Consider the following 22,993-nt stretch of genomic DNA (forward strand, 5'->3'; position numbering starts at 1 on the left):
AATATACTTACCAAAACAGACGCCATTGTGGGCATTTGCTAAAAGAGCTAAAGTTGTCAGAGGGAAAGTTGAACCACCCCGCTGCTCTGTACTTCCATGGCTGTCAAACAGTGCGCCCTCAGCAACTGTCTCAGACCTGACCTGTCGAACTCAGATAACACAGTCGACAGTCTTTTAGTAACCTGTGTTGAATTTATATGAACTTTAAATGGAAACGGAGTTTTGTGTTTACATAAGCAGTCGAATAACACCCGCTATTTCTACAGCTAGCTAACTAACTAGCCACCTGTGGCTTGATCTTGTGGCAACGATGAGAAGGGTGCTGCATTCATGAAACATTTGAAAAAGGGTAGATACGAGAATCCGATATGAAATTTCCATTCACAACTTGAAAATACCATTCAAGTTGTGAATAAGAATGGTAACCTACTATGAAGTTCGGAGTTCGGCGGTACATCCAATTAATCAAGGCTTTATATAAGTTACTGAAGGAGAGGTCCGCAGCCAAATACAGTGACATCAAATAAAAACAAAATGAACAGAACAAAACATGAATATTAAGTAAGCGTTTGGTGATTAATAGCGATCAAGGGTATAATCACCAAGGCGCTGCCAACGTGCCAGGAAGTTTGTTTTGTGAACTTTCAATTGTTATTACTCAAAAACGTTACGGTTATATCTATGTGACATGAATGCAGCATGTCATTAAGGTGGAGCGTCTTCCGCTGCTAAGCAACTAGCAAGCCATATCGTATGAAACAAAAAGGAGAAGTGGCGCAGTATCAGCTTCTCTGATTGGCCCTTGAAACATCACTGACAAATCAGCACCGAGATTGTTAAATTTGGAAATTGATGTTTGGCATTTAGGTTTGAAAGGATGTCGCTAAATCGGGGAATCGGCAGTGTGCAGGTAACGTTAGTTTAATGACAGCATTACTTGTTTTATTTACCCGCTAACTGGTAATATTGCACTATCGATATTATCATGTAATGTGAATACAGCGTGGGCCAACAAAAACAAGTGTAGCTATCCTAGCAAGCTAGCTAGTTAGCTATGGTCAGTGTTAAGTCACCATATCAACGACAGTGCACTTGTAAGAATCATGACGTTTCTAAAAGCTCCCATGCTCGCAGGCTAAACTATCGTTAGCTGCTACCCAGTCTTTGTTTCTGGTCATACAGCTAACGGAAACCTATGGTTGTCTTTTCCTTCTAGTACATGAAAAAAAGGATACCGAAAAACGCTAAGTATCAACATGTCAAAACGAGGCTGGACACAGGTATCTTGTCCATGTACAGATGTACTACAGTGTTATAAACTACTGCCATTTGTTATGCCTAAAATCATTTATTAATGCTATTGTTGCCTCATTTGTATGTAATAGGATGCAGTCTTACAAAGTATATGGAAAAACTGGAGGAGATTAAAAAAAGTGAGTAACTAATTTGAAGAGGAATCAGACCAAGCAAGTAATTGTACATATGTTTATAAGTATCATGTTTTATCTTTCTACTCTACTATATGTACTTTGTTTGATGCACTCATACATCTGTTGTATGTTTTATGTTTTGTCTGGCATTTTGTCAGTTCTTAAATCTGGCTTCTGAAGAAAAAAAAAATTAATTTCAACTGCATTTTTCAGAATAGTCAGAATGCAAATGTAAACTTGAAACTTGAATCTGCAGGATGTGTTTGATTATGGGATATCTTTGAAACCGGTGCATAAAGATGGCTGCATTTGCATTACCAAACCACCATTTCCAAGTCTTCAAATTTTAACTTCTGTGTCTGAGATTCACAATTCACAATGGGTTCCTTGTAGATAGGAACAGCTTCGATGTCTTCCTAACGGACACTTAACAAGGACACGTGTAGCAGCTTGGATGACAGGTTTGACCCAGTAAGTACAGAGTAGTGTCTCTGTCCACAGGGCTACTAGATTGCTACCCTAGACTGTTGGACCCATGACATTAGTTCAGTCCACTAGTATCTTATAAACACTTTCCATTCTGCCCAAATGTGAATAGGTGGATCAGATAGTCCAGTTTGGCAGGATTGTGTAAAACTCACACATGATCCAATTACAGTAAAATAAGCCCTCCTATGGGTCTTTTTCTTAGTGTAATGTGGATGAATGAGAACTATTTGCTGTGCACTTAAGGTAAGATATGCCAACTTCATTATCCCAAGGATCTGTGGGTTGCTCTTCTCTTTCTGCCTGTCTACTTCAAGAGGTAAACCGGAGAAGTTCTAACCCACTGATATTTCCCAGTTAAATAAGTTCTTTGTGGACAGTGGACATTTTGTGTTGACCCGTCCTCTGATTTCTCAGGGATAAATGACACTGATTCCTTCACTCTCCAATGGAGGTTTGTACTGCTGTCCACAATTATTCCTCTATGTGACTGGACACAGACTGTGGGGACATGCTGGTCAGGTGCCAGCAGGGGTCTTTGAGAAAGTGTGAGCTGGTGAGGTAACACTGTGGATAATACCAGTACAATAGCACACGTAAAACTGTCTCAGCAGCCTCTTTTGGGTGTAGTACTGGCAGCTTTGGCTGGAAGGTAGCATGGGAACAGACAGGGTAGAGCAGAGGTTTAGTGAAGCATTAGAGGGGGATGAGGAGAGGGAGGACCTGCAAGACCCAGGTGAGTTGTGTGTACAGCTGCATGCAATGGCTAAAGTAATTATCACAGTTGTTTTACTAGTTTATGCAATTATCAGTCACAGTGATTAGACCAGTGGTTAGACTTTTTGACTGAAGGTGCAAAGTTAATATCTTCCTCCTATAACGTTTCTTAGATTAAAGTATTTATTTGTTTGTTTTTTTTCCCTTTTTTTCAGATTACAGGTATCGAAAAGATGAAATCTTCAAGCGGTTAAAGGTGACAACGTTTGCACAATTGGTAAGCATTAGTGTGTGTTTCCTTGCAACAGTCAAGCCAAGTCAATTTCACTTATATAGCCCAATATCACAAATCACAATTTGCCTCAAGGGGCTTTACAATCTGTACAGCATACAACACCCTTTGTCCTTAGACCCTCGATTCGATACTGTAACGTCCTGCAAGATTTATGTCATAGTAAAATCCAGCCATCTGTTATTTTTGTTGCCTATATTTTGGAGATGATGGAATGAACGCATTGAGAAAGTCTGATCCATTTACAGTGCTTAAAGGTAGAATATGCAGGATTTTCCTAAAAAAAACAATGTAGAGACTCATACAAATATAATCCCTCTCAATCAACACTTGAAGTGTGTGGCGGTGTCTGTATCTGCAGAGATTCTGCCCTCTGCCTGTATTTTCTTAGTTTCTTCTTAGTTTGCTGTGTTCGGGACGTTTCTGAGCATCAACCTTTGGTCAGTGGTGTGTAGCTCCAGCCAATGACAGTGTAGGAGGTGCTTTAGAACGTAACCACCGTGAAACAATCAGAAAATAAGGTTTTATTTCTTTGATTCACTGCTTTGTTGTCGCTAGCACTGCTCTCTCTCTTTCAGTCATACTCTATGTCGCATTCTCTGTCTGAGCTGAGGAGGAGGGGGCAACCGTGGGGACAACTTTGAATGTTGCGTTTACTGACCTCACGGAAAAATCCTACATACTCTGCCTTTAATAATTGACAGACTGCAGGATACTATTCTACTTTGAATTTCTTTGTAGTTTTTCTTCCTAGTACAAGCATCTTTGATTTCTAAACTTGTTTTTCACACCAGATACTTCAGGTAGCCTCCGTTTCAGACCTGAATGAAAGTGATGACAGCGAATCACATGGCCCAGAAGGTAACATATCTGGCAAAATTACTTATTCATTTAACATTGTGAAATGTTATCCATCTCCAGCTTCATACCAAATGGGTCATTAACATTTTAAAACAAATTTAACTTGGGCCACTAACATTACTTGTACTGGATTTACTGTAATGTACTGCATGTTAAATGGATTTAAGTCTCTAACAGTACTGTAGGTGACAATCTGTTGATTTCCCACGCTGATTTGCAGACGGCCTGTCAGTGGTGTCTGATGCAGATCTAGAGTGTCTCTCTGAACACACCAACGGCTCTCCACAGGCGTCACCTCTTTCAGATCGCCAGGATGCAGGAGACACGAGGGAAATCTGCTACTCTGCCAGGTCAACACTGCTAAGGTACTGTACAGCTCAGCACCCTCTAAAGCCTTACTGAATCCGTCATACTGTACACAACACACCATATTACTCATAGTTTGCTGGACAACTTTTATGCAAAATACCTTGTATAATGAGGGCAAATACTTTAGAGTGTGTTTGCGCTGCAGAGAACTGTACCTTTGTCTCTGGTGTTAGTGCCATGCTCTGCCCTCTGAGCTGTGCTGAAAACTGTAGAGTACCCTGCATGTGCAGCTGCAACCTTCCCTGGTTGACTTTTGGGTTTTGGAGTTACAGTCATAGGTGGGCTAAGAACTTTTACAATTATACAGGCCACACTGATATTGAGAACACAATAACAATTGGTGTTAAAGGATCAGCTCAGTGAAATTACATTATCTCTAGTTGTATCTAGCCATGCAGATAGTTTTGCTATTATTTGCCCAGTTTTTTAGATATTCACCTTTGAGATTTCTGCCCCCAACCCAATACAACGGAGATGAAAAGTATTTTGTTTTTCAAAAAGCTTATACTGGTGGCCCAGTGATTAAGGCACATACTGCACAATTGCAGTGTCCGTGATTTGTGTCTGGCTGGCTACCTTTATTGTCATATCTGTCTACTGTATCTCTCTCAGTAGAGAGAGAGCCTCTATCCCTTTTTTCTGTGTGTCAGCGCTGTCAATCTGTCCAAAAAAGGCAAAAATACAACAAAATTCACAGGAATTCCAAAACATTCCAGAAACAGTGTCCCTGTTACTCAGGAAAAAACTGTTTTACAGTGAGGTCTTTGGATAATTCAGAGTAATTGCAACATTTTGCTGTTGAATGTTATATCTGTCTATAAAATATCTCAAAATCTGGCCAAATAAAACCAAAGCTATCTGCATGGCTAAGTACCACTATAGGTAAGTGAGAAGATGTGTATTTTTGTAATTTGGGTGAACTGACCCTTTTAACTTCTGTTCATACACCATGCAGATAGATGCACAATTTAAGGTGCTTTCAGACAGCAAGCGTTTGATGTCGCCGCTGCCTCCATTGTTTTCAATTCAAACACAGCTGCAGCCAGCAAGGAGAGGGAGGGCGGCTTCCACTATCGTGAATGCGTACAGCTCTTTGCCGCTGCATTTGGAGTTTTTGATGGTTGGAACGTTTTAAATTTGAAAGTGAATAATGAGATTATACTAGGTGGATAGTGGATAGCAGCAGCCTGTGGTGTACAGGCTGGTAGGATCGGAAGTAACCGGGTTGCACTCCCGCGGCGGCAACTGCTCGCTGTCTGAAAGCACCTTTACTCTCAATTCTTTATCTTCCCCACTATTCTATCCATGGCTATAAACTTTTTCACTCCTTTACTGTGTCTATACTGTGTTACACACACACACACACACACAGGCTCACACTATCACCCTCAGTCACACCCAGCATCCAACACATCACAACCCCTAACCACAAGCCCACCTGTAACCCTACACCCACCATATCTGTATCTGCACTCAACATACTGTACATCTACTTTTTGTCCCTTAAGACATCTGCTTGTCCCACACCCCCAGCCTCCTGTATACCTCACAATAACCTCCCTCAGTATTTTCTTGGCGTCCCCTCCTCTCACCTGCGTCCTCTCCCCCCCTCCAGCTTGAATAGGAACCCCAGGAGTGAAACTCTATCTGTGATCTCTCCAGGGGCCACAGACTCTGTAGTGACAGAGCTTTTTGGTCACCCTCACCTTGTGGGGAGGACAGATGGAGAGAGAAAGTAGGGCAGTGCTGGGGTAAACCTACAGAAGGGGAAAGTGGTGTGCCTCTAAAGTGTTGTTTGGCTCAGCTCCATACTTTTATTTGCTGCAGTCTTTTCCCTCTGGGCTCTGGTTTCACACTAACTGGTTCCAATCAGTGCACATGGTTGTCTAACCTGCATTAGACTAACTAACTGTAAAGCTAAAATACTGTTTAATGCTATATTAATAATGGTTAAACTCACCAACATCAGTTAAACTAACTGAAATTTAAGGAAACCCGTCACATTAGGCAAACACATTTTAATAAATGGATGACTATTTTCACTTTTTCCTTTTTGTTTTCTTTGCTAAGTTGCCACTGCATAAGAATGGTAAGGTACCCTTACATCATAAACAATAATGTACCTTGTCTCATCTGTTATTTTCTTATATTGGATAGCTAATTGTGCATTATTGCTTACTTATTAACATGAAGAGTGCTGGACCAAAAGACATTTCTATATAAGAGAATCCCCCCGAAGAGACTCAAAATAAAAAATGACTTACATTGCACTACACTCACTTAAAAAATAATAATAATAATTTCATGTAATACATTGCTCCAACGCCCATTTGTGTTACTTTTCTAAATGTTTTAAAATGAGTATATTTTAACATAATACATGCTCTTATCAATATATTTTGTAATGAAAAATAACAGAAGCCACATAGGTTAATTAAAATGACACAACTTATTCAAGGAGTGTAGCTGATGGAAAACTAAACCTCCTACCTCCTTACACAATCCTTTCTACATACAAAGAGCTGTACATAGCAAAACACATACAAACAAAGAACGGAAAGAAATAAGAATAAATAACACAAGTCACCAAAAAAAATAAAAAGATGAATTCATTAATTAAATTGATTTTAAATACATTTACATATAACCCTGTACTTCTGAACAGTCTGTAACAGGTATTGCAGCCTCTAACCTTTTACCGCTTACAGTGTTATTAGCGGAGTGGGAGAGTTGAACCTCAACAGGAACAATCAGAAGATGGAGAATGAGTCTGTGTTCAACCCCGAGCCTGCTGACAGGCCCTACGCCGACTGCCCCTACCTGCTGCTGGACGTACGGGACCGAGACCAATACGGCCGCTGCCACATCATCAGCGGTATGTGGCAAGAACATGAAGCTAGGTCATCAAGTTTATTATGCCAAAAATTTCTATTGTTGTTTTAATCATCTCTCTCTTCTACAGCACACAGTTTTCCCATTGCCATGCTATCTCGAACAATGAACCCCTACACCAAAGAAGTGCTGGAATATGTATCCTCCAACACAAACTGCTCGCAGTGTTTACCTGTCCTGTTTTTTCCGACATTTTTTTTATGTAACAGAATCAATGTGAAGTGACGCAGTTACAACTGACTATTGACTTGTCTGAACTTAACCCACAAACTGTGAAGAAAAATGCAGCTGGGAAGATCATCATCGTGTATGATGAAGATGAGAGAATAGCCAGCCAGGCAGCCACCACCATGTGTGAACGAGGATTTGAGAATCTGTTTATGCTGTCTGGAGGTAAGGTATCGCTCAAGTTGTCTAGTCTACTTAAGTAATCTAATCCATTGTGAAGATGTCATCCCATGTATCCTATATATCACCGCTATTTGGTTGTAGCTGTCAGTGGGGCTAGAGCTAACATTTGGATTTTAAGGGACATGTCCACTCTGAAACTAGTTGATAGAAAATCTAGTGAAACTCAAGGGGATTTTATTTCCTGTATACAGTAATTTAAAAGTTAGTCAAGTCATGCAAAATGCATGTTACTTATCTATGTCAAACTAATCTAAAAAACATATATATTTTAAGGCAGCACTGTTGCAGATTACATGTATGAAAAGGGCTTTCATCCCACTCTGCTGCCCTCTCTTAGGTCTCAAGGTAATTGCTCAGAAATTTCCAGAAGGGCTGACAACGGGCTCCATCCCGACCTCATGCTTGTCCTCTCCCACATCATCAAAGGGGAAGAAGAGCTCTGTGCCGCAGCAGCCGCCGCAGGCAGCAGAGAAGAGGTGGCGGTTTACATCAGACGAGCTGGCCAAGGTCCAGGAGCAGCTGGAGGAGATACTCATCCCCAGTAACTCCAACAGTAAGACCACACTGACAGAAACTCAAAATTCCATTTTCCGATTAAAATTTAATTAAATAAGAAAGAAAAAAACTATGTAATTTGGTACTAAAGATCCAGAGGAATTTCCTTAAAAAAAAACTGCTCAATTTAAATCAAAGTAAATGCATGTATTATTGGAAACGTTATTCTCCACATGTGATGGATTGTATGCTATGATTGTATGCACAAAAACTCTCTAGGTTACGCCAGCAGTTAATTGGATTAATTAATTGGAAGTGCTTAATTGGACACTTTCTCCATTCATTCTTTTTCCCTATAATTGATACCAAATCACAACTTTCCCGTGAATTTAATGTTGCATATCATGTCTTTTCTAAGAAATTATAGGAAAATATGGGAACCAAAAAATAAAAGTGTTACAGACCAGTCTAATCAGTCTATATCACAAAATGGGGCTGGGATAGTTCAGAGTGGCCCATCCCTCCTGATTGAAATCCCATATTTTTGCTGCTTTTGCTCCATGAAATAAGTCAAAATTATAGATTATAAACTAAGCTTTCACCTTTTAGAGAAAGTTAGACTCACAAATGTTATTTTTGTCACATCGCTTTGCTACCCTTCAGTATTGTTTGCATGTGTGTTCACTGCAGGCCGCATGTCCAGCCGCATGTCAACCAGCAGCTCCCAGTCTAAAGCGTCCAGCACTCGGAGTCGACAGAGTTCCTCTACAGCTGGGAGGGACAGCGCCAGGGTTCAGAGCAGTAGACCCTGGAAATAACACCCCCCTCCCCCTTTACCACACAGATAAACACAAACAAACATGCCTCCAACACAAAGTCCATTTATTTCAGGTTACATTTCTCCGCTCCATAACTGTGAAGAAACACACCTCTGGTCCCAGTCTGCAAAATAATCTTCCACGATATTGCTGTACTGTCAGAGGTGGACAGGAAACACCACAACTACTTTATTAAAGCAACTTGTATACATACATATGTATGTATACCCACATATGTGTTTCTGGTGCCCTCTACCATCTTTTACTCCAGAATCCTCTGACACAGATGCTGAATGTGAATTTTTTTGGAAATTACACACACCTTGAGAAAGTAATTAACACCACACAAAAACAATGACCAAAATAATTTCAACTCTACTTAAGACAGCACAATAGTACGACATTTACAAATAAAAAAAATCTGTAGGTACAGAACAAAAAAATTCATTTCAGACTCATCGGCAACCAGTGTAATACTGCACTCTTCATCTTCACCTCTGGAGATTTATGTCAAATTGTAGCATTTTCCCCTTAATGTTTATTTTATTTTTTTTATATTTAATAAATGGTGTATATTTCAATGTTTGCACAGTGCCTCATCTGTGAACCTGAAAGCTGATGGATCTTTTTGCACTCAACTACATTTTTCATGTAACACTATTCTCATCCATTGTTTTTCACCAGCTGATGAACCTGTACAGATTAATTCAGTGGCTATAATATGTATTTGTCTTTTTTAACATTATTATGTCAAAAATAGTCCTGTTTAGCACCATCAGTATGACAGCCACCAAATCTTACAATTTTTTTTCCCTTTTTTTTTTTTATTTTTTTTTGCTGGAGACAGGATATGCTGGGAATCTATATATTACATAAGATGTAATTTATATAAATAATGTTACAGAGCTTGATCCATTTTGTAAAATTAAGAAAAGTTGTGCTGTATTTTTGTAATTTTCTCCATATTGTCATGAAGACTTTTTTTGTCCGCTTATTCTGTTACTTGACTGTGATTTTCTTTGTGTGTGTGTGTGTGTGTGTGTGTGTGTGTGTGTGTGTGTGTGATCAAAGTACTGTAAGTTGTGATCACACTAACTGATTAGTTGAAGCCTTCACACAGATAGACAGACAGTCATATTGCAGAAAATTGCAGTGTCACTAAAGGAAGGAAATGGACATTCTGTCATGGCTGTAACAAAATTACAAGCAGCACTTCACTACCCACAGATGCATTTGAAAAACAGTATTGCTAATTTGTGGCCTTTTGTTTTATTGGCATGGTAGTGACTTGTATGGTTCTTGGTCAGCTTTCCCTGGCTACACTTACAGTCTCCTGTATGTAAATATGGACTACTACTTTTTTTGTGATGAATAATTTGTTTTCACCATTAGTCTTAACTCACATTAACGATCTGATCACATGATTTTGTTTGAAAATGAATGTGAAATAAAGTGTATAATTGTTTGCGTTATCAGAATTATTTCCTTGTCAACAAGGCAGTTGTGAAATGTCAGAACAAATAATTTGTTCTATAACTTTTGATTAAATCACCTTGAATAATCTACTGTTTAGAGAAAGACTTATCTAAACTGTAAACACCTCTTACTCTGTTAAAAATAGAAATGTTTAAACAAAAAAAGGAAAAATTGAAATATCCTTGGAACACGCCCAGAGTGAAAACCTTGAGGTTTTTATAATAACGCTTTTAGGCATGTAGCTTACTGTATGCTTGTATCCCACAAGCTAAGATTGGTACAAAAAGTGATAGGATAAAATAGGAAGAAATAAATTGGGGTTACATGACAGGAATAAAGTTTCACTATGTGCCACACCCAAATGTATATTATGTATTTATTTATGGTGAAAAATATCTCTAAAAAGCAGGTAAAGATTGACTGATGATGATCTTAGTAATGAAAGGTTTAAAGTATGTGGAAGTGCAGAGGTGTGAAATGCAGAAGAGAAAATGTGTGTCCAACATGCACCCAACTTAAAAGGCTTTAAAATAAAGAAATGGAAACTGCATTTTTCCAGTATGCTCATTTATTTGTCTCTGGTTTTCACACTAAAGAGTCTTCAAGTATGATGATGATGATGGTGATATTAGTCTTAAGATGATATTTTAAAGGTGACATTTGCCAACAATATCCTCTTCACAGGGATTTCCATTTGTACACACACACATTAGTAGGGGTTCTTAAAGGTGTGATCCATGATGTCCATGAGAGCCAGCCAAGTCTCCTCGGCGGTGGGGATGATCTGATTGGCTGGCAGGATGAAGCCATAACGGCCGGTGTCCCTTAGCTCGAAGGTATAGGAGTACTTGATGCCCTGGTTGTAGGTCCAGTCAATGGTGCCACCACTAGCTTGGTCTACAATTGAAACAGGTATTGCTCAGGGTATTTTCATGTAAAATACAGGCTTTCAGGTGGCAGCCATAATGGAGGCCGTCAGCTCTGGGGCAGCATTAGTTGTGAACATCTGATTTCTTAATGTACAACTTGGCTGTCTCAACAGAACTGCCATTGGTTTTCAATTGGTATGGCTTATTTCACAGTTAAAAGCAGTAAGTAGAATTTAAATATTTCTGACTTTGGTGTCCCCCAGTGGTAGTACTGTTACTACTGTATGGGGATTTGGAACCCCATTAAAAAGCTTCAAAAGTGGTAAATAATTAGTGTCTTGCACAAGGGCACTTCAGCACTGAGGATGCCTGCCAACACAGGACCCCCTGTGCTGGAAAGCATTCACTGTACTAAACTGCAAATTCTAATTTCTATTTTTGATGACATCTGGTTTTTCCTCCTGTGGAGGTTTACAGTAAATGAATGTAACAAACATAATGTATAGTCATGTAGAGTAGCTGGGTTTTACTTTACTCTCTAACATGGTTAGACATGGAGTTTGTGAACCTCCTTGTATGTTGTTTGTATTCATCTTTTAGGTTTGAAAATTGGATTGTTAATCTGTAGTTATCCTGTTAAATAAGGGATTAAAGTACTACCTCTACTTCTGCAATTACAGTAGTAATGAAAGTAAGAGTAAGGAGAAGAGAAAAGGATATTTCCTGATAATTAGTATTAAGTGGGATAAAGTAAAACGAATATTATAAGCAGTCTTGCTGAAACTTACAGATGGTGTTGATGATGCTGCCGAATCTGTAGCGAGTACCGTACAGGGAGGCCAGGTCAGTGATAGCCCTCTGAGCCAGATTGTGCTGTGGGAAGATATTACCATGATCACATAGTTTCTCATATATTACACTTCTAACATTACAGGCAGACCTTCACAGGGACAGTGAGCCCAGAAGAGATCTACAATCAGTTTTCCCATTTTGATCATGAAAAACAAAAACGTTCTGGGTAAAAAAGTCATAAAAGGCAAGAACTGTGATTTTTACCAGCTCGGCCTGGTCCTTGGCTGGAGTCGTGGTGTAACCATAGGGGTACAGGAGCATCTGGGAGTAGGAATGGATGGAGATGAAGGCCTTGAAGTTACCGTGGGACTTCACAAAGTCCACAATGGACTTGACCTCAGACTCAGAGTGAGCTCTGGGTCCACGGTAGGTCTCTGAGCAGGGGTTACTGCTGGCACCAGGTCCTACACAGGGATGACAACCGAGTTAGAGAAACTGCAAGAAAATCGATGCAACCGTCTATAAACACCCTCTGAACACTTGGTTCCTTAGATACTAATACTCATTGTACATAGGTGTATCTATAAAGTGCAAAGGGGCAAAACATGTCATGTAGTGACTGTAGTATGACTCAACCAACCAAATGTGTGTTATTTGATGTAATTTGTATTGTGTCCTCTGCATGTTGGAGAACAATTTGTAGCAAATCTGTGTAATTGTGCTTCCATTTTGGCCAGGTCTGTCTTGAAAAAGATCATCCTGTTTAAAGCCACTGTGTGTAGGAATTAAAATGTGGTACTTTGTCACCATCTGGTGGTAGTATCGAGCATAACACTGGCAGACGCCAATGCCTCACTAAAATTCTACACAAAGCAATTTTAAATACAGGTCAAAAAGACAAAAAAGATAAGTAATAATATGTTACTGAATCATTGATCATTTCAAAACAAAACAACAAGACAAAAACCTCACTGATAATTACTTTGAAGGGTAGGTTTGGAGTTTTAAAAATAATTCTTGTGAATGACATGCGGTGCCTTGGTAGATTTCAGCTACAAGAGAAAGATGTTACCTCCAAAACCAGCATCCCAGTTCCTATTGGGATCGACTCCCACACAGCTGGAGCCAGAGTTGGGCTTCCTGGTCTTACGCCACATGCGGTTCTGGAAACAGTAACAATTAGTAACAATTTGTCACTTTTATATTTTGGGTTCATACCTTCCTTTCTGTTTATATAACTCCTGATTTATTTATCTATGGTGACTATGATTGAGACAGACAGGAATACACTTTAACAGATTTACAATTATTAGATGTGTTACATCATCATGTCAGCTAATTTCTAACACCAGTTCCTGTCTTTATGTATCTTTACCGAGCAGATGTTACATTTGAACCTGAAAGGTTCTAGTATCATCTATACAAGTTATGAACTAGAAAATATCACTGCTTACAGTAGTTGTGGAGAGGAAGACAGGATTTACAAGTCTTGGTATTCGTGTCCTTGAAAATGGAATAGGAAACATGTGCCATGCTCAAATTCACATGACAATGAGACAACTCTCTAATTGCCAGAGTCATTACAACTTTGAAGGTTGAAGAACACCAGAAGAAGCCTTTAAAAAAGGCCACTAGGGAATATTCTCAATCTAAAACCTGAATGTGGCAGGAAATAATTCTGAAATCAGTTAGTAAAAAATTCTAGCTATGAGAGACTCACGCTGGTGTGGGTGTAGAAGTAGCCATCAGGGTTGGTCACAATCTCCAGGAAGATATCCATCTTGTTGAGGATGGCGGTAACAGCGGGGTCACGTCCATAATCAGTCACGATCTACTCACAGAAATGTAAAGAACACAATAGTCAGTGCAGCAGGTTAGTGGTCAAAAGATGCAGAGACAGTGAAGACCAAAAACAATGTGTGAATTATCAAAGCACCTTTTTGGCGAACCAGGTGCCGCTGGCCTGAGTGACCCATTCTCTGGAATGGATTCCAGTGTCGATCCAGATGGCGGGACGGTTGGTTCCACCGGTGCTGAACTAAGACACAGGAAAGGAAAGGAGCAGTCCAACAATTTTTTTTTATAATTATAGAGCCTTCATTTGCTGGACTCAGCCTGTTTGTTTTATTTACCTTGAGCACATTCAGGGGACGGCCCTCGTAGCTCTGACCAATCACTACCTTGCTGACCAGGTTGGGATTCTCAGCCACCAGCATGTCCTGGAAACTGTAGATCTAAACCAAAGACAAAATCCTGGTCTTTATTCATGAGCATCAGTTGAGCATGACATAATTCTGTGTAGCACTGTGCCACGGTCTGTCTTGAGTGAGTTTAAATCTGTTGTTGAAGTGCGATCATTTTGGGTTGCAACATAGTCTAGTTGGATGCTAGTGTGCTCTACTGATATCAGGGAAGAACTCAGAGCCAAGTTTGCCATTAAAGTGTGTTTGTATTTGTGTATTTTACTTGTGTTTTATTTTTACATTTTCTTTTAAATTTAAGAGCTATTAAGAGGGCTTTTGGGCTCGGTTGGCCCAGGGGTCTCCTGAAGCAGCAGACAGGTACCCGGAAGCCAAAAGAGCTGCAGCTTCAGTGGTCGCCAAAGCAAAAACCCAGGTGTGAGTTAGGCTACGGAGAAAGACTTTTGGTTGATCTCAAGGAAGTTCTGGCTCAGGAAGGAAAAGCAGGCCTTGGCTCAAGCAGGGGAGGAGAACTGCTGACTCTGACTGGGGATATTGTCGAACAGTGGAAAGAGCACTTTGAGGAACTTCTGAACCCAACCAACACATCCTCTGTGGAAGACTTCGGGGAAGCCTCACCCATATGCCTTACCCATATCCCTGGCAGAAGTCTCTGAGGTAATTAAGAAGTGTGGATGAGATTTGCCCTGACATAGTGAAGGCTCTGGACACTGTTGGGATGTCTCTTCTGACATGCCTCTTCAATGTTGCCTGTAGGTCAGGAACAGTGCCTGCGGAATGGCAGACCAGCATGGTGAGACAGAGGGTGCGCTCCAATTATCAGGGTGTCACACTACTCAGCCACCCTTATGCCAGGGTGCTGTAAAGATCCAGGAGGAGCAATGCAGATTCTGTCCTGATCACCGAACAGTGGACCAGCTCTTTACCCTTGCAGGGTTACAAGAGGGGTCATGGGTGTTTGCCCATCCAGTCCAGACATGTGTTGTGTGGGCTGTGCGAGTACGGGGTACCAGGGCAGTTGCTATGAGTCATCTGGTCCTCAAATATCCAACCCACAACTATGGTTATAAGCTTTGGGCATTGAAGAATAAGATCTTGAATATAAGCGGCTAAAATGAGTTTTCACCGTAGGGTGGCTGGGCTCACCCTTAGAGATAGGGTAAGGAGCTCAGACATCCAGTGGGAGCTCGGAGTAGCCGCTGCTCCTTTGCATCAGAAGGAGCCAGTTGAGGCGGTTCAGGCATCTGATCAGGATGCCTCCTTAGCATCTTCCTTTGGAGGTTTTCCAGGCACACCCACCTGTAGGAGAACCCGGGGTAGACCCAGAACACGCTGGAGAGATTATTTACCTCATCTGGTTTGGGAACGCCTCTGGATCTCCCAGGAGGAGCTGGAAAACATTGCTGGGGAAAGGGACGTCCAGGCTAGCATGCTTAGCCTGCAGCCACCTTGACCAGGTCCCGTAGAAGCAGCAGAAAATGGATGGATAGATGGCTGGATGACCTTTTAAGTTTTACATGTATTTGTTCCCAAAAATGGACTGGATATACGTGACTTTTGAAGTTTTGGTGAAATTCTATTTGTTGCAGGGATATTGCCACACTTAAGGGATAAGTCAATTGGCACACTTGACTTCGCACACAACCATGAACAAAGTCTGAAAAAACACATTATTTTGAGTCCCTATAGTGAAATAGGGCCTCAAAAAGGTCTTACTGGATAACAGTTTCCTGAGTGAGTGTGTGTGTACGAACCTCGCTGATGCTGTGGTACCTAGAGAAGTCAAAGCTGTCAGTGTTTCTGGGCTCAGCGACACGAGCAGCCGACTCCATCTCCTCCTGCTCCTCGTCCAGCAACACCTGCACGACAAATCGAGGTAAAAAAAATGTATTTTTTAAAATCCATTATTCAGACAGACTGAACTTTGGCCCAAAATCAGGTCAAACTTCTGAAAAACTCAAAAACACATGGAAGAAATTGGACTTGAGAATCCAGGCTGTTTGCAGGTCTCGTACCTGCAGGTCTTCAATCATGATGGAGTACTCAACGTCCTGAGTCTCCAGGTAAATTTTGACGGACTGCAGGCTGTGCATGGGAACTCTGATATCCACAGGAGTGGCCACATCAGTCACCCCCCTCCAGAAGTCCAGCTGAAAGAAAACACAGATATCATGCACCAAATTAGGTCTAATCAAATTTGAGGTGAGGTTGAGGTTGGTCATAAAGAAAGAGATTAAGATAAGGTGTCATTTATTTGAAGCTTTGCTATTTCATTTTTTACGTTCTATTTGTATTTTAGAATTTATTTTAAATTATTGTTTGTGGATGATTAATTACCTCAAACTCAATCATGTCCTCCAGGTCCTTGATAAGAGACAGCTGGACATCATCCTTTGCAACAATGCGAAGCACCTGATGCCTGCAAAAAGAGAACCACAATGTTTTACATCTTTTTACTCAACTCAAGATCCCACGACAAGAGAGAAGTTGGCAGACATGGGGTGAAGTAAGATTTATCAAGGCAGGCTGGTTCTGCTTATGCAAGTTGACATACGTTATGTCCAAATGTTCATTGTTTGACCACCATGAGTGAGTTCAGCTTTCTCTCGACCAATGGCACACTGATCTGTCTTTTTAGGTAAAATTTCCCACCAGTGAAAATACCTGACACCAAATATGAATTGGTCATAATACCTTTAGTTTGAGCCTTTCTGGACACTTTCAAAACATCAACAGCAATAGCAGAAGAGAGTGGGGAGGTGGGTGGGAAGAAAAGACTATAGCATGATGATGAAACAGTACAGCTCAGTCTGAGGATCGCTGCCAGTGTATCTTTAAAGGGTTGCTTCAACCAAATTACAAAAAAAAAAAAAATCTGTCTCAGATTTTTTAATTGACTGGAATTTATTGAAAATCTTGAACATCTGAAAGACAGACACATACCACTAAGGGCAACTGAGAAAATACGTTTTTTTGGGTGACCCCTTAAAAAGTCACAATGTGCATTGTACATGCATTGGTTCCTGTGCTTGTAAACTTCCACAGAAAAATAAAAGCCAGTGCATTTATTTATGAAAGTGGATTATCACTTTAGGTATCTGAACCAGTGTTATTATAGGCACTTTATATTGATTCATTATTATTTCCCATTTATGCACACACATATATATATAGACAGCAGCAGTGAGAGGCTCTGGCAGGCCCGCTTACCCCTCAAACGTCTCCTTGCCGAGAACGGCCACAAACAGCGCGGTGAGTGCGAGCAGCCCCCTCATCGTGACCGACAGTGTGAACCTGGCAGGGCCGAACACAGGCTTTTATGGCTGAGTGCGCCAGGTCACGTGTCCAAACCACAACCTTGCTTAAGGTGATGGAGGTGTGTCAGCAGCTGGTCCCTTTCCCACACCAGCCTGGAGATACCAGACCAAAACTTGCACCATGCAGTGGTATGTTTTTGACATATCTGCAGTTGTCTTCAGTTTACAAAGAAAAATGAAGGTTGTTCAAGGTCTTCCTTACATATACATGATGTACACACAAAAGAGCAAAATAAAGAGTCATAAAGAGTAAAAACTGGGGCTGAATTGTTTTCTGTATCAATTCGTCTGACAGTTATTTTTGGATGAATTGTTTAATCGCTTAGTCTGTAAAATGTCAGAAAATAGTGAAAAATGCCCCTCACAAGTTTACGGACCAAAGTGCTTGCTTTTTCCAAAACTCAAAATGTATTCAGCTTATTGATATATAACAGAGAAACACAGCAAAACCTCCCATTTGAGAAGCTGGAACCGGAGAATATTTCATATATTTTGTGTATATAACAGTTGGCTATTGTTTTTTATGTAACAACCCATCCCCTAATTGACTAACTGTTGAAACACAAGTAAAAACCGTGTCATCATGTAAGATTTTCTTTTCTTTATAGCACCAAAAAGGGTTCTGCATATTGTATGTGATTAATAAAGAACACCCTCTTCTTGATGTAATATTTGCTTTTAAACATTTATTTATAGAAATGTCTTTATCAAAAAATATGCCCCTTATTTTTGTAGAGAGCTTTTACCTTCATTTCATCCAATATGGTATGGTTTTATTGATTCTTTGTTGTTTGTTTTATGTCATCTGACTTTCACAATATGGCTTCATCTCACCACTATATTGCGTCAGATACACAGTATATTGTGTCCTTGTCACTTGTTCCTGTTGCTATTGTTGCGTGAATAACCACAGTTGATGAAAAAACTGATGAGAAGAAACAATACAATGAAACAATAGTAGGTTATGGTCCGCTATCAGTTGGCATGAAGTGCTGGTCTAAATTCAGTTTAGAGCTCAAGATGGAATCTCACTGCTCAACAGGAAGCCACGGCTGTCTTCTGTGTGTTTCAGCTTCCTCTTTGTTGCTGTTGGGGCAAGACTGCAAGCAACAAGCGGCTTCAATTAGCTAAATTTAAACCAACTGTTCTGTGAACGCTACGTGTTTGCAGAAAAACACTTCCAGACACGAGCCAACTTGAGATGTCAGCGTGCAAAAATTCACATCTGGTGCTTTTGCAGGGTTTCATTGCAAAATGAGATATCCGCCAAAAAATGTGACACCGGCACTAACAAACAGAAAACCTGCATCAAAGTAACACTCACTATTTGCGTTAGCCAGTTTTTGCCTTCTACTTCTAAAACTGTCACATTTAAGTTCTTATAATCATCGCGAATGTTTAAATCTTGAGCAAAGGACGTCAGATGAGGTTTTCAGCATTTCTGAATGACACTAAAATCCAATTGTTCCTTCATATGAATACCTTCTTATGTCCTTATCACACAATATTGACCACACATTTGAGCATTTAATCATTTAAAGCCAGTTCACATAATTGCAAAGCAAAGATCCTTGACATTACTCACTAATACGACTTCTCTCCACTGTACATGTCCCAGAATCTGTGTTATGCAACCCAGCTGATAAGGACACTGCAGAGGAAAAGTAAAGAGACAGAACCCGAGACAGAGTCAGGTGTGGAAAACACCTGCTAGAGGGTTCCTGATTCACAGAGTAAAGCAGACAGTGTGTCCGTCCACATCCATGTGTCTTGCTGAAGTGTCCTTAAGCAAGATACTGAGCTCCTTGGGTATCACTGAAGGCATCAGCTACAGCTGTCTAAATTCTGCTTTTTGTCACAGTGAAAAAGTATTTTGAGAATATGTAACTTCCTTATTTTGATGTATTCTTTTCTACTGAAACATGTAGTCAAGACATATTTCTTGAATGGTTAGGACTCGAATGAAAATCACTTCCCGAAAGATGCACACTGAGGTAATGAGACACTGTTTTCTAGGAAGTAAAAATATTTGGATTCTACTATTAAGTTGGATGAACAATGGTGGTAAATATGGTCCAGCTTGAAAGTGACTGCAGTTATGCTTTAAAGCTGCAATCCATAACTTTTACACATTAGAACTATGGCAAAAATGATGGAGAATCTAAAGAACATTTGGGAAAGTCTTTGTTCATGCTGTGGTTGGTATGCAGTGAAAATATGTGAACATTTTTCAACAAGGACATATTATTTACTAAACTTAGTAAGTTATTAAATGTCCAGTGTGTAACATTTAGGAGGAGCTATTGGCAGAAATGGAATATAATATTTATAAGTATGTTTTCATTAGTGTATAATCACCTGAAAATAAGAATCATTGTGTTTTCGTTACCTTATAATAAGCCCTTTATATCTACAAAGGGAGCGGGTCCCCTTCCATGAAGATCGCCATGTTGCACCGTCATGTTTCTACAGTAGCCCAGAAAGGACAAACCAATCACTGGCTCTAGATTGGGCAAACACAACACACACAAACACTCTACCCTTGACGGGACCTGGTCATATAGGGGCACTAGTTAAAGTTAAAATGGGCAGGAGAGGGTGAAGAGCAAATTCACAGATACATCTTGTCAACTTGTCTTTAGTCATCACGAGTGAGTGAAGTCCTCACTACATACCTTATAGTAATAGATGGTCAGTGCGCTCCAAAATGACCCATAGGAGTGCTTTGTTGATCTGTTGCCCCCATCTGTTGGACAAAAAACAGCAGCATTACTTTGTTTTAGGTTAAGGCAGCAGTAGGGAAAGACTGCGGTCATGGTTGAAGGAAATGTGATGGTATGAGATGTTATGTGAACCCCGGTAGCTGATGCTTTACGCCCAGGCAGGGGAATTTTCAAATCTGGCCGTGGGTGCCACCTACAGTGTGAATACTGTCAACTGACAGGTGTCAGAAGAAGAAAACCTAACCAGCATTTCCAAATCAGCACATGGAGACCGTGGCACTTGTTTTTCTTGTTACACCAACCACCAAACTTTGTGGTTCAAGCTAATAAGTTGGGTTTCTTTTTAGGCATCATATCATTGATGTTAAGTCTAACTTTAAAATGCCTTTTGATTCATCTGTCCACTTTCTAAATAGCATTGTACAGGTAACATGATGATGAGGTTGTATTAAGTTTTGGATACTGCAGAAGAAATGACGACATCTCTGGAAATGGGGGGGAACAGCTGCCTGAGTGTTTATAGATGTTAAAACACAAAGGACATTTTGTATCACAGATGTTCATACCAGACAGCACAGATCAGGCATCACAGTGAAGCAGGGTGCTGCTGAAAAACAGCATCCACACTCATCCACACTCATCAAACCCGGTTCCTTGACAGATGACACCATCTGTCCTGTCAGGGTGTGACAGTGTTGTTTCCTTTGAAAAGGCCATTTACAGAGGAAGTTGCTAACCACATTGTTTCCTGTCCCTGAGGCAACACTGCAGTTGTTTGACAGGCGTCTCAGTATGAACCACGAAACATCAGATCACAAAACAAAACCAGCTGTGGTGTGTGGTTTGTGTGTGTGTGTGGGTGGGTGTGTGTGTGTGTGTAAATGGCTTATTCCAATGTGTACTACTGCATTCACAAATGAATGTCTTTTAAAGACAAATTTCACCATGGGGATATGGACATATTTCTCTTTTTTTCACACCTGCCTGGATTGTAACTCGCAACATCATGATAAGGACAATAAAAAGTAAACTCTTTGTACGAAAAAGAAGGAAATTTAGAATCAGAACAGCAGAAGGTTGGATCTATCAAATTACTATCATATCCTTTGTTACAAGAACACACCCCTGCTGCTCTCTGATTGGTCGTCCTGCGCTCTAGTGCCCGCTTTCTCTATTCCTATTGGTCAATATGAAGATCTATCATTGCGGAAGTGCCGCCTTGAAAATCAATGAAAAGTGAACGGGACCTCCAAAGTGAAACCCGCGTCAAGCCGGTGAGAGAGTTTAAATGTTTTTCCGGAAGTAAGGAAACATTATCTTCAAAATGAAAGGCAAAAATGACTGCAAATGCAATGTTCATTTGCATATTTTTTTTAAGCTGCTGACTCCTGTTTCTGACTGTTCAGGAGCAGTATTATTTGTATGATGTTATGCCAGATATATATAGGCTATAATAATTTCTTCAAACTAAGTTGAATTGGTTTATCTTGTGGTAAATTTTTCTGTGGATCAAACTTATGTAATGTTCTACAACACAAGGCTGCACAATGAAATTAAAGTTGTAGCCCCCTTCACACTACACACACAGAACATATATACAAATATTTAAAATTTTAACAGAATAAAAATAAATATAAAAACAATAAATACAGGTACTTATATACATATAGAATACAAGGTAGCGGTATGGTAATGTGCCAAACCAGTATAACAGAAAGTTCCACGTCATTTAATATATAGTGGAGTGCGGAAGATGAGGTGGAGTTGAGGAGTCTGAGGAAAGAAGCTATTTTGTAGTCTGGTGGTATGACAGCGGATACTTCTGTATCACCTGTCAGACGGCAGCAGGACCACCAAACAATTCATTTCAATTCAATTCTATTTATATAGCGCCAATTCATAACCAAGTTATCTCGTTGCACTTTCCCTATAGAGCAGGTCTAGACCGTACTCTTTGTAATATTATTTACAGAGACCCAACAATTCCCACCACGAGCAAGCACTTGGCGACAGTGGCGAGGAAAAACTCCCTTTTAAGATGCAGAAACCTCGAGCAGAACCAGACTCAGGGTGGGTGGCCATCTGCCTCGACAGGCTGGGGGGAGAGAGAGAGAGCGAGCAGGGGGAAAGAGAGCATACAGCAGCACAATGCAAATTCCACATAGAATTTTAAAATAATAATAATGTAATGGTAGTGGTAATATTAATAAAATAATAATGGTAATAATAATGATAAGACTAATAATAATATGTGTTAAACAGACCATCAAAGTAGCTTTAACATAAGTGATTATGTGGAATCTTGTAGTGACTTCTAGTCTTTGTAAACTGTTGTGTGATAACTATTGGTATGAGTGGCTTTTTACATAAAGTACGTGTACATCTAAAAAAAAATCTGCACATTCTGTGTTGTGGTATTTACACCTATCTACAATGAATATTTTTTGCAAAACAATTTTGAGCAGTTTACCAGTTACTATGGATATGAGCACATTGTGCACCTCCCATGACACTACAGGCTGTTAATTTACATAAGTGCTCCTCTTTCTTGTAAAAAAAAGCATATTAATGTAATTGTATTTGTCATTTTGCCATTCACGTATTTCAAAAAGTATATTTTTGTGTATTTTATATATTTGTATATGCTAAATCTACAATTGTCTCCATCTTTCTGTCGCTTATTCATTTTACTTTTGTCGCACATACAATAAAAAAATTTAGTACTTTTCATAATATTCATAATTGTATTTGTTTGTTTGTTAATAATTAGTTCCATAGACTGTATGTACCTGTAGGTAGACCGTGCGAACAAGGGTTTTATTTTGAAAGCTCTTACCGGAAACT

The 22,993-nt window shown here is 39.9% G+C and overlaps 3 protein-coding genes across 10 annotated transcripts in view; 1 reads left to right on the top strand and 2 right to left on the bottom strand.

The window, feature by feature from the left end:
* The window catches only part of poc1b (POC1 centriolar protein B), a 46,116-nt gene extending 45,454 nt beyond the window's left edge, over positions 1-662 (bottom strand). For 4 of the 7 annotated variants that reach the window (XM_044192812.1, XM_044192813.1, XM_044192816.1 and 1 more), the window contains exon 1: positions 12-332. In XM_044192812.1, coding sequence (XP_044048747.1) covers positions 12-35 — 24 coding nt within the window. In that variant the 5' untranslated portion in view covers positions 36-332. Of the gene's footprint in view, positions 1-11; positions 335-430 lie in introns of those variants that run through there. The other 3 variants (XM_044192809.1, XM_044192811.1, XM_044192815.1) reach the window with 3 other exon arrangements.
* A 95-nt stretch (positions 663-757) lies between these two features.
* On the top strand, positions 758-10,236 carry cep41 (centrosomal protein 41). 2 transcript variants are annotated; one of them, XM_044192807.1, is made up of 12 exons: positions 758-910; positions 1,217-1,280; positions 1,386-1,433; positions 2,849-2,910; positions 3,720-3,786; positions 4,007-4,151; positions 6,864-7,030; positions 7,118-7,185; positions 7,326-7,440; positions 7,796-7,803; positions 7,885-8,011; positions 8,644-10,236. In XM_044192807.1, exons 1-12 carry the CDS (start codon positions 878-880, stop codon positions 8,769-8,771), a joined length of 1,032 nt encoding a protein of 343 aa, XP_044048742.1. In that variant the 5' UTR covers positions 758-877; the 3' UTR covers positions 8,772-10,236. The 2 variants fall into 2 exon arrangements, with proteins under 2 accessions (XP_044048742.1, XP_044048741.1); XM_044192806.1 differs by having other exon boundaries at positions 759-910; positions 7,796-8,011.
* Positions 10,237-10,797: 561 nt separating this feature from the next.
* Positions 10,798-19,207, bottom strand: cpa5 (carboxypeptidase A5). The gene is made up of 12 exons (XM_044192805.1): positions 19,012-19,207; positions 17,320-17,403; positions 16,447-16,528; positions 16,125-16,259; positions 15,864-15,968; positions 14,041-14,142; positions 13,845-13,946; positions 13,629-13,739; positions 12,981-13,071; positions 12,173-12,372; positions 11,905-11,989; positions 10,798-11,144 (listed from the first exon to the last, which is right to left on the bottom strand). Exons 2-12 carry the CDS (start codon positions 17,382-17,384, stop codon positions 10,957-10,959), a joined length of 1,266 nt encoding a protein of 421 aa, XP_044048740.1. The 5' UTR covers positions 17,385-17,403; positions 19,012-19,207; the 3' UTR covers positions 10,798-10,956.
* Between the last annotated feature and the right edge of the window lie 3,786 nt (positions 19,208-22,993).

This window comes from Siniperca chuatsi, linkage group LG4, assembly GCF_020085105.1.
Source record: "Siniperca chuatsi isolate FFG_IHB_CAS linkage group LG4, ASM2008510v1, whole genome shotgun sequence".
Classification (NCBI taxonomy): domain Eukaryota; kingdom Metazoa; phylum Chordata; class Actinopteri; order Centrarchiformes; family Sinipercidae; genus Siniperca; species Siniperca chuatsi.

Excerpts from the sequence above, each read along its gene's own strand:
- cpa5 (XM_044192805.1), bottom strand. The coding sequence starts at position 17,384 with ATGAGGGGGCTGCTCGCACTCACCGCGCTGTTTGTGGCCGTTCTCGGC. Across the intron at positions 15,969-16,124 it reads TCATGATTGAAGACCTGCAG|GTGTTGCTGGACGAGGAGCA; the intron begins GTACGAGACCTG and ends TTTGTCGTGCAG. Across the intron at positions 13,947-14,040 it reads GTCCCCTGAATGTGCTCAAG|TTCAGCACCGGTGGAACCAA; the intron begins GTAAATAAAACA and ends CCTGTGTCTTAG.
- cep41 (XM_044192806.1), top strand. The coding sequence starts at position 878 with ATGTCGCTAAATCGGGGAATCGGCAGTGTGCAG. Across the intron at positions 4,152-6,863 it reads GCCAGGTCAACACTGCTAAG|TGTTATTAGCGGAGTGGGAG; the intron begins GTACTGTACAGC and ends TACCGCTTACAG. Across the intron at positions 7,031-7,117 it reads CCGCTGCCACATCATCAGCG|CACACAGTTTTCCCATTGCC; the intron begins GTATGTGGCAAG and ends TCTCTTCTACAG.